Source organism: Meriones unguiculatus, chromosome 6 (assembly GCF_030254825.1).
Source record: "Meriones unguiculatus strain TT.TT164.6M chromosome 6, Bangor_MerUng_6.1, whole genome shotgun sequence".
Taxonomy (NCBI): Eukaryota; Metazoa; Chordata; class Mammalia; order Rodentia; family Muridae; genus Meriones; species Meriones unguiculatus.
Window position 1 is genome coordinate 54,740,199 of NC_083354.1, and position 13,246 is coordinate 54,753,444.

Here is a 13,246-nt window from a genome sequence, read left to right on the forward strand (position 1 = left end):
TATAGGTATATCAGGGGACAGTTGGGGAGCAGATACAACTTTGAGACAGAAGATTCTTAGAACAAGGATTGTAACCCGATATGGGGGGGGTACAGAAATCAGCGTTTGAATTGCGCAATAACCTTATGCCCACAGGTGGCTCTGATTTTTCAGACTAATTTTTTTTTTAGTTCTAGAAGTAGTCTTCTAATTCAAACAAGAGATTTTGAGACAGGAAGCATGTGGCCAACAGTCATACAGAACAGCTCTCAGGAGGACAGATAGGCAATCCCTCTTGCATAGGTCCAACAGTGTTTTGCTTTTCTTCTTCTTCTTTTTTTTTTTCCCAACTAGTTTGCTCTAAATTTTTAAGTCAAAGGGCTAGGTTTATTGTGGCAGCAAATTAATTGAGAGCATACATTCTCACAATTTATGTTATAGAATTTAAAGAGACTAGCCAATATTTCACTCATAAAATGTTTAATAAGTTTTATAACCAAAGAATTTCTGGTAAGTCCTTGCATATAAGGTGGTATTTCCTAACATACATGGGAATCTTTTGTTTGGCTAAACCATTATTTAGAACTTCTACAAGAAGACACTTAAAATAGTTTTCTTTCAGACATTTCAGAATATTTCTCTTCGTTTTCCTGATTGACCGTTGGCTTCTCTTCCTGCCTCCAGTTTCATGACTTCGCTGACCGGAAGGACTGGGATGCATTCCACCCCACACTTGTAGCAGAAGGGCTTTTTGCTTTTGCAAACGTTCTGAGTTACCTTCGGCTCTTTTTTATGTATACAACCAGCTCTATTTTGGGTCCATTGCAGGTAAATAAGATCTGAAAGAATGTTTGTTACATGTTACTAATCTTACGTCTCCTAACTCACTTCCACACTGTTCTCATGATGTGAAAATTACACTTGGCTTTTGAAATGATTGGCAAGACTTTACTTTTGGGTTGTTGATAATTTTATTTTAAAATTGAAACTTAATTAAGCTGTGCTCCATTGGCTTTTTCCCTTCATTCTTAGGCCATAGATGTCCTTTGTTATGAAGCATATTGTTATGCTTCACAGAAATGACTAACAGAAAATTTTGGTTTTTACCAAAATAAATTTCGTATTTAAACTTTGAAAGATACTTGGCTTTTAATAAAAATACTATTTATAGGATTTTAACATACTATGTACTATGTACATATAAAATAAATGACTTATATAAAGACTAGGCTGGGAGAGATGGAAATATATTACTGTAAGGCTGTCTATTGTATACAAAGTAGTGTGATAAGGTAAAGATAGGTGTCATAAGCCCTAAGGCAATCTATGAAATAAAGCAGTTATAAGTTAATAAACCAACAAAGGACAGAAATTGGCATTTATTTAACATTATCAAAAAATAAGAAAAAGAGAAACAAGAAAAAAACCCAGGTGCACTAAAGAGGAAGAGATAACATGATAGATGTAACATTAACAGTTACAGCTATGAACAGTACATACATGAACAGTAACAGTTCAGATGTTACCACAGTCTTTGCCAAACACTGTCAGGTATGTCACACTGATACCCCATAATCTGGTACCAGTTTCTGACCAAAAGGAACTTGGGGAGGAAAGGGCTTCTGTGAGCTAATAGTTATACTCAGGGTCCATCACTGAAGTGAAGTCAGGACCTAAAGCAGAGGGTGTTAGGTGTGCTGTTTCCTGGCTTGCTTCTCATGGCTTGCTCAGCCTGCTTTCTTCTAGAACCCAGGACCACCAGCCCAAGAGAGCTGAGCCCTTCCATATCAATCATAAATCAAGAAAATGCCCCACAGGCCAATTTTGTGGGCCATTTCCTCAACTGAGGTTCTGGCTTCCTAAATGAGTCCATCTTGTGTTAACTTGACATAAAACTAGCCAGTATAACCGTTAACCATGAATGTGTGTTTTTGGTTTTTTTGTTTGTTTGTTTGTTTTTTGTTTTTGTTTTTGTTTTTTATTCTAGGACTTTATAGTTTCTGGTCTTATATTTAATTATCTTTTTCACTTTGAGGAGTGTGTATATGTGGTGTAAGATTTGTATGATGTCAAATAAAGGTTCAGTTTTACTGTTTTCCTGAGGATAATGTAGTCATTTTTCCCAGTATCATTTGTTGAAGAGACTACCATTTCCTCAGTGTGGTTTCCTGGTGCCTTTGTTGAGAAGTTGAAGTTTACTTGCATTTTTAAGCTTTTTATTTTGTCCCATCAGTCTTTACTATAGCAACATAGTATTTTAGTTACTGTAGCTTTATTATATACATTGAAATTGGGAAGTGTGTTTTCTTTAGCTTTCTTCTCAAGAGTGTCTTTTTTGAGGCCATGCAAATTTGCAATTTCTATATGTATATACATACACATATTACTGGGATTTTGACAGATTTTTATCCCATGTCTGTAAATATTTTGGTAACACGGACATTCTAACCTCCCAGTGCATGGACATCTATCTCACTGTGTCTTCTTTCATCTCTCTGTCAGTGTTCTGGAGTTTTCAGTGTGCAAGTCTTTTATTTCAAAAGATAGATACCTAGCTCATTCTTTTTCATGCTTTATAAGTGAGATTACTATCATATTGATCCTTTTCCGATGGTTGAGTTCTCATGTATAGAAATACAATTGTTGCTCGTTCATCTTGCATGCTGAAACATTTACAGATTAATTTCTGGTTCATAGTTCTCAGAGCTGTGGGATGTTTGTTACTTTGTCTCTACATAAAATCATGTCGTATTCAAAAGGAGATAGTTTACTTTTTCCAATGAATTCTTTTTCCCCTTATTTAATCATTTTGAGTGGGGTTTTGGTATTGTGTAAACAGAAATGTAAAGACAAATCCTTGTCTGATCCTGATGTTTATTAAAAAAGTGTGTTTTTCACTATTGATTATATTAGCTATGAGCTTTCATATATGGCTTTTATTAAGTTCAGGTAATTTTCTTCTGTTTGGGGGGGGAATGATTTTTTGTCATAAAAGCGGGTATTAAAATATCATGTTTTTTCTGTGTTTATTGACTTCACTGAATAACTTTTATCTTCGTTAATTTAATAAATATAGCCACTAAATTATTTTGCCTTATATTCCAAAGATAAAACTTAATTGGGAGGTGTATGTGCTTTCCATGTGCTATTGAGTTTGGTTTGATAGTATCTGAATGAAGGTTTGTTTTTTTTTTTTTTACAATTTTTATTGCATGTATTTATTTTATTTACTGTTTGAGTGTGTGTGTACTGTCTCAGTGTTCTATTGCTATAAAGAGACACTATGGCCAAGGCAATACCTATAAAAGAAAACATTTAACTATGGGCTTGCTTACTACTTCACAGGATTAGTCCATTATCATCATACTGGGGAACATGGCAGCATACAGGAAAACAGCCCTGGAACTGAGAGTTTTGCATCTTAAGCCTCAGCAGCAGGGATAGGGAGAAAGTGGGAGAGAGAGGGAAACAAAAACAGAGAAACAGAGAGAGCCCGGTATGGGCTTTTGAAACCTTAAAGCCCACTCCCAATGATAGACTTCTTCCAACGAGGCCTCACCTTCTAATCTTTCTAATCCTTTCAAACGGTTCCACTCCACGGTGACTAAGCATTCAAATATATGTGCCTATGGGAACCACTTTTATTCAAATCACCACATATATGCATGTGCCATGGCCCATGACTCTTACAGATTGAACTCAAGTTGTCAGATTTGGCAACAATTGCCTTTACCTATTGAGCCATCTTGCTGGCCCTTATTTTGCTAAAGATTTTTGTATGTATATTACAGGAATATTTAAGCCTATAGTATTCTTTTCTTATAGTCTTTGTCTGCTGTTGGCATCAGGGTGATATAAATGATATTTTTATCATTGACCTCATAAAATGAGTTAGAAGTATTTTCCAAATACTTTAAGAAGGATTTGTATTAATTTTTAAAAAGCATTTCATCGAGGTTTTCACTGCAGTCATTTGATCCTTAGCTTTTCTTAGTTGAGAGATGTTTGTTATTGGTTTAATTTTTATATTACTTATAGGTCTGTTCAGACTTTCTATATGTTCATGGCTTATTCTTGATAGGTTATATGTTTCTAGGAATTCATTAGTCTATTTGGACTGTCCAATTTGTTGTTCGTAGTAGTATCCTTTGAGGCTCTCTTTCTCGCTGCTTCTGACTCTGTGTGTGCATGTCTCCCACTCTCTGTCTCTTTCTTCCTTTTCCAGTTAAAAATTGTTTGTGTCAGTTCATTTGCATGTGCACATATGTATGGAAGCCTGAACCTGACTTCAGGTGTCTTCCTGGATTGCTTTCCCCTTTATCTTTTGAAATAATTCCTCACTGAGGTTGGCATTCACTGATTGTCTGGAGTGAACTCCCAGGCTCTGCATGTCTCCTTTTGCTCTCTCTTCTTGTAAATGACCACACCTGGCATTTTTACATAGGTCTTTTGGAGTTCCCAGCTCAGGTCCTCATGCTTGTGTAGCGCACTTCGCTGATGATCCATGTTCCCGGCCCTCTCTTCTCTCCCTTGCGGGTTTTTGCTGTAACCCAGGCTTGCGAGTTCCTGGGCTCTTGTGATCCTGCAGCCTCAACCTCCAGGGCTGGACATCAGATGTGCTCTGCTGCACCCAGGTTTCCACTTTATTGACAATCAAGAATGTTTTTTCCTCAGCCTGCACTAGTATTAACTCCTTTATGAACTTCAGCTTTGATAGCTTAATTCTCTTCTTTATTCTTTACACTTTCAGATAAGCTACCTGATGGTATTTACAGGCTCACAATGCTCTGAACTTTCTGTCCACAGGAAGTTTGTTGTTTTTGCTGCTTACCCATCACATGCAAGTTTAGTATTCAAGTCATTGCCCACTACTGTGATAGCTAGTGGACTATGTTTAGCTCTGTATTATGCAAGACTGATGTCAATTTCTGGTGTGCTCCTTCAATATTACTCACCTTGAAATTCAAATTGGTTACATTTTTTTAACTTAGCTGTGTTAAATTAAAATTTTTATTTTGAAAATTTTTCTTGAAAACTAAAATTATGTCATTATAAGTGATCATTATTTATAGATAAGTGAATAGTGCCAGAACTTTCTTCAAAGGTCATCTTTCCTGAAGTTGTCAAAAGCAGTTGTTTTATTACTGCCGTAGCACATTTTCTGCTGACTTAGGTATCTTTATATTCTTAATATTCAGTCTGCATGAATGACCTTGTTTTCCTTAGTGACCCACTAAAGTTACTGCCAGTACATTAAGAAAGAAAATACATCTCTTTGTTACATTTTTGGGTTTTATGATTCTAAACTCACCCTGTTTCATCTATCAGAATTTTGCTAGAGGGCCAAAAGAGTGAAGTACAGGTTTTGAAAAGTACCACACAACTTAGTCACTACTGCAGAGTCTGGGGTTCCAGCTGGTGGTGTGCCAAAAATTGTTAGCACATCTCACACCTCTTCTGCTTAGGTAGCCAGCTCACTGCAGTGGGGTAGAGGAACTTTGCCACCTTCTTGTAAATAACACACACACACACACACACACACACTCACATACACACATACACACATATGCACTCACACATGACCACACACACAGACTGTCTTTGAGCTCAGAATTCTTCTGCCTCCACTTTCCTAGTGTTTACAGGCATACACACCACATTCAGCCTATCCTGTTTTCATTATGTGATGCTCTGTAGGTGTTCTGTGCAAGCACAGAACATAGAAATATATAATATGTACAAATACACTTCATTATTTTAAACAGTGTTTAGAATGTTCTAATTTTTTTTCTGCTTCTGTCAATGATGCATTATTTTTTTTTATAGATGGATCCTTTTGTACTTTCTACCCATTGGCTAACTTGGAAGGGTTAACTCCTATATCTAAAAGTGCTGTCAAGAACTAGAGAGATGGCTCAGCTGTAAGAGCACTTACTGTTTTTACAAAGGACCCATGTTTGGTTCTCAGTACCTTACGTGGTGGCTTGCACCCTCCTGTAACTCCAGCTCCAAGAGATCCAGTGCTCTTTTCTGGCCTCTGGATAGCAGGCATGACCACGGGGCACCCACATACATGCGGGCAAATACTCATACACCTTATTAAAAACAAATCTTTTTTTAAAAAATGCCCAGTAAATGTTAAGAAATGCTATCAAGGTGTTCCTTGATATAAAAAAACAAAACCAAGTTGTATTAAAAGTACCTAATTTTCGGACACTGAAAGAGTATGAAAGAAAATGAAATAGACTTGAATAAAGTCTCATTGTCCATGCTAATGTACAAAAGATAGCTATTATTAACTCATAGTACTGGAGTGGCTTGCACATAAAGTACTGTCTTACAACAGGGAAGTGAGAGAAAGATGCTCACTCCTGGAAAGAAATTAGGACAGGCCTGGATGATGATGCTGTCATTTAGGAGTTAGTTGAGAATTAGTTACAAAATCAGATGAAATGCTTATAATTTAATATTTGTAAACTTTAGGAAGCCACATAAATATAAGCGTTTATTTTCCTTTACAGTTTTCAGAGAGTCCTTTTATCCTTGCCAACTGCCCTTTAAACAATCGCCATGTTACCAGCAGTGGTAGCAGGTGGGAAGCTGAGGCAGGAGGATTGTGAGTCTGATGGCAAGATTGACTATTGTCTGTGTCTCAACAACAACCAAATAACAATAACAATAATAATAATAATAAGTAATAAAAGTAGGTGAAAATCTCTGTCTTTATTCTCCCTCCACAGCAATGATATCCTTTGAAGGCCGTGCATTTTCTACTCATGGTGCTGGTTTGATTGGAATGGATTTTTGGTAGATAGCTGTGTTTGTTGACTTCGTTTTGTTTTTGTATTCCCACAGCTGGAGTTTTGATGTTCTTAACATAGCGAACTATTTCAGTTAGGTGAAATAAAGCATATGACTTATGGATTGATTGTGTACTTGTTTTCATTTTATTAGTGGGCAATTTCATGTTTAACACACAGTTTTTCCAACAGTTTTAACGTACACCTGTGTGATACATCCACAGATTTCGATGGGACAGATGTTACAAGATTTTGGGAAGTTTCTGGGGATGTTCCTTCTTGTTCTGTTTTCCTTCACAATTGGACTGACACAACTCTATGACAAAGGCTACACCCCCAAAGAGCAGAAGGACTGTGTTGGCATCTTCTGTGAGCAGCAGAGCAACGACACCTTCCACTCGTGAGTGCCTTCCTGTCTACCAGATGGGTTTTCCTCTCCTGAGTTTTGTATGAATCGCTCAGTGCACAAATGGAACTTAAATTGTTCTTTAAAAAATTCTCTTTAAATGTCTGCAGGTTTTAACAAATGTTCATTTTTCTTGAATCCTTTTTCATCATCTTTACCCATAGGATCTTAAGTAGTAGATCCAAATCATTCCCTTTGTTTTCTCTACTGAAATCTGTCTGAACAGAAGAACATTTAACATTTTTATGCTCTTAGCGCCTTAGGAAATTTCTTTTCTCCATCTCATATATTAGAATACTTCGCATCTCTGTCCCTCAAGTAGTAATACACGTAGCAACTCTTGGTTACTGGTACAACCCAGAACATTCATGTTTTCAATTGTCATTAGAATTCAGAATCATGCTGTCTCTCCTATGAACTCAATGGCTGGCTCTTTGACCTTTCCCTTGCCCCACAAAGGAGGAGCAGCCTTGCTAGGCCACAGAGGAGGACATTGCAGCCAGTCCTGAAGATACCTGATAAATTAGGGTCAGATGGAAGGGGAGGAGGACCTCCCCTATCAGTGGACTTAGAGAGGGGCAGGGAGGAGATGAGGGAGGGAAGGTGGTATTGAGGGAGAGAGCTACAGCTGGGATACATAGTAAATAAACTGAAATTAATATAAAAAATAAAAATTAAAAAATAAAACAAACAAAAAAAGAATTGAGAATCATTAGAACTTAAGGACCAGCCCCCTGGTGTATTATAAAGAATGGGAAAGCCACTATAAAGTAGGCAGAATACTTCCCTTAGCTTTCTTTTCCAGTTCTGGGGATGAAAGCCAGGGCTCTGTATACACTAGGCAAGTGCTAAACACCAAAGCTACATCTCCAGTCTTACGCTCCTCACCCTTAAATAAAATACAGACGAGTATGGACTTGCACATCCCTGTGTTCTTATTATGTGCCAACAACTGTGTGGATAGTTTGTGTGTCCTCTCATTTAAAGACTAAGATTTCTGGGCGGCCAAGATAGATGGGTAGTAGGGATGATCATGTAGTTCCTTGCTGTCTTGGTAAGGATTTGGGCTATTGCCATTTAGAGCCATCTGAAGGTTCAAGTAGAGGCCTGGTGGAATCTCACTAGATGAACTGCTGTGTTGAGACTAGAAACGCAGCAAAAATGAAATAGGAATAATATCTTTGAGCATGTTTCCTCATTTAAATAAGACTTCTAGAGGCTGGAAAGATGGCTCAGTGGTAAAGAGCACTTACTGCTTTTAGCAGAAGACATGGGTTTGGTTTCCAACACCCGCCTGGTGGTTCACAACTGTAACTCCAGTTCCAGGGGATCTCGCGCCCTCTTCTGACCTCTGCAGGATCCTGCATGATGTGGTTCACATACATAAACTCGAGTGCACACATATAAAATAAAAATCATATTTAAAATAAAGCTATATGTGCTGTGAAAATATAAAATAAAACTGTTTCATAAAATATGATACAAATTTTATTAATGGTTCATTTGTATAATTTTGCTATAAATGCATTATCTGTTCTTGCTAACTGACTCCCTTTTTGAACAGAATGTACTTGCCCTTACAGGTTCATTGGCACCTGCTTTGCTTTGTTCTGGTACATCTTCTCCTTAGCACACGTGGCCATCTTTGTCACAAGGTTCAGCTACGGGGAAGAACTGCAGTCCTTCGTTGGAGCCGTGATTGTTGGAACTTACAATGTTGTGGTTGTGATTGTGCTTACGAAGCTGCTGGTAGCGATGCTTCACAAAAGCTTTCAGCTGATAGCGGTAAGCGTTCTTGTGAAGCTCGGTATTCTCTCCAAATCACATGAAAGGGCTGAGATCAGATAACTAGAGATTACAGAATTAATGAATAATATTTTAAATTAAATGTATATTTAAAAATATAATGTCTAGCAATTGCACATCTTTGACCGGTTTTTTAATCTATAAGGTGTGACAACATTTACACAGTTGAAATCAACGCCTCTGCCAACCTTCCCACACACATTGAGGTTTGGCTTTGTGTTCTTATTCTGTCCTTTGCCTCACAGAATCATGAGGATAAGGAATGGAAGTTTGCGCGAGCAAAGCTATGGCTTAGCTACTTTGATGACAAGTGCACACTGCCCCCACCTTTCAACATCATTCCTTCGCCAAAGACGATCTGCTATATGATCAGTAGCCTCAGCAAGTGGATTTGCTCGCATACCTCGAAAGGCAAGGTCAAACGGCAAAACAGTTTAAAGGTGAGAAGTTAGAGGTTTGAACTGCACCACACTTAATTTCAATTTTCTTTCCTTCTTTGTTCTAATTCCTGAGAAAGAGTCTTACTGTAGAGCTAGCATGGAACTTGCTGTGCGGAGCAGGCTGGCTTCACATCTGCAGCAATCCTCCCGTGTTTTCCTACCACGGGCTGACATGACGGGTGTGCCGCCCTGCCCAGCTCAGGTGTGTCAAAGCACAGATAGGCAGGTGCGATGAGGCCTATGCTGACGCGCTTTCCACTGTCGTATCGCTGATGTGTGCTGTGGTATCTAAAGATTCAAGAAATAATTGGGAATAAAAAGTAAAACTCATGATTTGAGGGTGGTTTGGCTTCTTCTTGTTAGTTTTCAGGTTTCCCTAACACATGAACTGTTAGGCCATCGTCTTTTACTATAGATTTATAGAACAACTATTAGATCATTCCATTTTTAGGTCAGGAAAGTTACTCAGTATATTTCTTATCCAATCCATGCAGCTTGTAAACTATGGATTGCTATGTCTCCTAAAATGCCAGACAGTAAATATTTGACACTTTGCAAGCCAAATAAAACAAAAAACTATTTAAGAGAAGAATTTCTAAAAATATATAGGTAAAATTAAAAATATAACAGTAAGTAGCAGTCACTATAAGAAGTTACTAGGGAAAACATAGAATTCCTTGTGGTAGGGTTAAATTTTTGCTTAATTAGAGTTGAAAAATCAAGTTTTCCATTATAAAACTGATTACAAATATTCATCTGTAAAACCACTCTTTGTTCACAAGGTAAAAAAAAAAAAAAAGACAAGTAGGTCATTTACTTGTTGTGGTAGTTTGCGAATCTCTGTTGTAGACAGAGATTGTAGCGTTGTTTTCTCAGTGAAACTGCCTAAAGGAGAGTGAATAAAACAGATACACAGGCTATGTTGTTTGAAACATGAACCAACTGATTTATACATGAGACAGTGTGTCTGGGGCTGCAGGATGGTGGATGGAGCTCGCTCCTCAGCACTGCAAATGTCTATGTATATATGAGTGTGTACATGTTTTCTCACGCACATATGTACGCACATACACATTGTTCTGCGGCCATTATCACCATGTGACTGCTTGTTTTGAAGGAGTGGAGAAACTTGAAGCAAAAGAGAGATGAGAACTACCAGAAAGTGATGTGCTGCCTGGTGCATCGTTACCTGACGTCCATGCGACAGAAGATGCAGAGCACGGACCAGGCCACCGTGGAGAACCTTAATGAACTGCGCCAAGATCTGTCAAAATTCCGGAATGAAATAAGGGATTTGCTTGGCTTTCGGACTTCTAAATATGCTATGTTTTATCCAAGAAATTAATCATTTTCTAAATCTTATAGAAATAATTTTCCACAACAAATATGAAAGACTGTATTTGCATAACCTTGTAATTAAATCAGTAAGATATATATAGAGAGAGAGACATAAACAATTACACAAAAGCCATTCTTTAAATATTTGTAGCATAAATATATGTCATGTAAAATATGTATATGGAGTTAGTTTTTTAAAACCTGTCTGTGGCTTTTTGTAGAAGCAAAACATTAAGTAAACTATTTTGTTAGCATGCTGTTTGGTTTTCTTAGTTAGTCAGTGCTTAAAAGTCATAATGTCTCAGAAGGACAGCTCTCGGTGTGTACACTGCCCGCTCCATTGTACACAGTGAAGGGCAGCAGACACAGCTACCCTCAGAGACACTTGAAATGCAGAGCTCATGGTGTTTAAATCTCTTGTTTTAGGAGGTCACACAGAGTTCAGTATTCGTTGTTTAGAAATGTAGTTTCATCTAAAATGCCCTATTTTTTTTCTTTTGTTATAATCTTAGAAAACAAAAGTTTCTAATGAATAAATTTAAGCCGGGCATATGGTGGTACAGGCCTTTAGTCCTAGCACTCGGGAGGCAGAGGCAGGTGGGTCTCTGAGTTCATGGTCAGCCTGGTCTACAGAGTGAGTTCTAGACAGCCAGGGCTACACGGAGAAATTCAGTCTCAGAAAAAAAAATTAATTTATTTAGGTCTATCAATCTTAATTCACCTTAGTATTTGTTGTATAATATATTTACTTTTACATGGTTGTAATTATTTTATATTTTTAATTTTGTCTTCTGACTTAACTTATTTTATATATAGCTCTCTGTATTAGTTCATATGTTTAAATATTTATAGAATTATGTGATTTTTGAAACATAGTAGACATCTTTAGCCATAGAATATTTATTTATATTTATGCATTTGTAAAGTTACTTTCCTGGGCATTTGGTTAGTTTTTCCTTGTAATTTTTCAAGTTGAGTAAAGCTCACCGTTCCAGAGCAGAAGCCAGTTGTCTTCACGTGCGGTCACACTGGGCTCGGCTGGAGAGCACTGGGGCCTCGAAGAAAGCTGCTTTACATTCACTTGAAGGCTCTTGGCCTCCTCCTCCCAAGCGTTTTCCACCAAACCTAGCATCGCTTCTGGAAAAGGGACCTTGTCCTCGCTGCTTGAGATGTAAAGCATTGTTTTTGCAATTGGAGAATAAAAAGGTTTGATCTCTTCTCAGTGTTCATGTAAGGCTGTAGCCCAGGTTTCCCCTGCTACTGCGTGGACATTCTTGTAGCATGTCTGGTGGGAATTACTTTCCTAGTTGGATGTCGGCTGGCCTTGGTCTGTTGACACCACCTACCCAAGGCGCCCGAGGAGTCCAGTGTTATGTTTCATCTTGCCTTTTACGTTTGTTTTTAATGTCCATGTTTAAGTGTTCCCTCTTTGGGGCAAATTCTTATAAAAATGTTTATTGTAAAGTTATATATTTTGTCTACAATGGGATTATGCACTTCCCAATTGGGATTTTACATCAGGATTTTTAGTCATTCTAAAAAAAATGCCTAATTATTAAAAAAATTGTAGAGTGCCTATTGTGTGCATGAATTACTGATGAGGTCTATTTTGAATGAGGTATATATTGTCAGAGAAAAGGTAAATAAAATTTGACTTAGATTACAAATTGATAGAGCTTGAACATTTTACTATTATTTGCTTTTTGTTTTTGAATTACTTTATTTCATGTGGATGAGTGATTTGCTCGCGTGTACATCTGTGTGCCATGTGTGGTGGTTGGCACTCAGAGAAGCCAGAAGGTGTTGAATTCTTGGAACTGCAGTAACAGACAGTTTTGAGCTGGCATGTAGGGGGTGGAAACTGAGCCTCTGCAAGAGCAGCCAGTGCTCTTAGCCAATGAGCCATCTCTCTGGCCTCTGATCTGCTTTTTAAGTTGGAGATACAGGGATGGCAAGATGGCTCAGTGGGAAAATGAGCTTACACCAAGTTTGATGACCTGAGTTCAACTCCTGGAACCCACAGAGCAGGAGAAGACCTATTCCTAAGAGTTTTCCTCTGACATCCACATGCATGCTGTGTCTCATAGCATCTACACTCACACACACGGAATAAAAATTTTAAATTGGGATATAACCGATATGCCACCTATAAAATTTAGTAGGTTTTTTTTTCTTTAACTTTTTTCTTTTGGTCACAAAGGCCTAGAATGCGAAATCCCAACATCAGACACACTTAGCAGCTTCCCACTTGCAGCAGCAATGACACTAAACTGTTAGGTCTTTCCTAGGATAGCCACACAGAGATCTGTGTGTGACCATTCAGGAAAACTTCATTCATTGTCCCGAACTGAAAATGACTAAGAGCCTTTCCACTAGGAAACAGATAAGTAAGTTGTCTGTTTACATAGTATGAATATATTTAGGGGGAAAATGATGTATCAGTCCAAGATCAGACACAGAAACAAAGCTGCTAGGAT

General features: G+C 37.8%; 1 protein-coding gene across 6 annotated transcripts in view; it reads left to right on the plus strand.

Annotated features, from left to right (window-relative positions):
• Window positions 1–12,440, plus strand: part of Trpc1 (transient receptor potential cation channel subfamily C member 1) — a 45,550-nt gene extending 33,110 nt beyond the window's left edge. For all 6 annotated transcript variants that reach the window (XM_021653087.2, XM_060385502.1, XM_021653088.2 and 3 more), the window contains 5 exons: window positions 664–807; window positions 7,004–7,179; window positions 8,769–8,970; window positions 9,237–9,431; window positions 10,549–12,440. In XM_021653087.2, coding sequence (XP_021508762.1) covers window positions 664–807; window positions 7,004–7,179; window positions 8,769–8,970; window positions 9,237–9,431; window positions 10,549–10,776 — 945 coding nt within the window. In that variant the 3' untranslated portion in view covers window positions 10,777–12,440. The remainder of the gene's footprint in view (window positions 1–663; window positions 808–7,003; window positions 7,180–8,768; window positions 8,971–9,236; window positions 9,432–10,548) is intronic.
• Window positions 12,441–13,246: the final 806 nt, after the last annotated feature.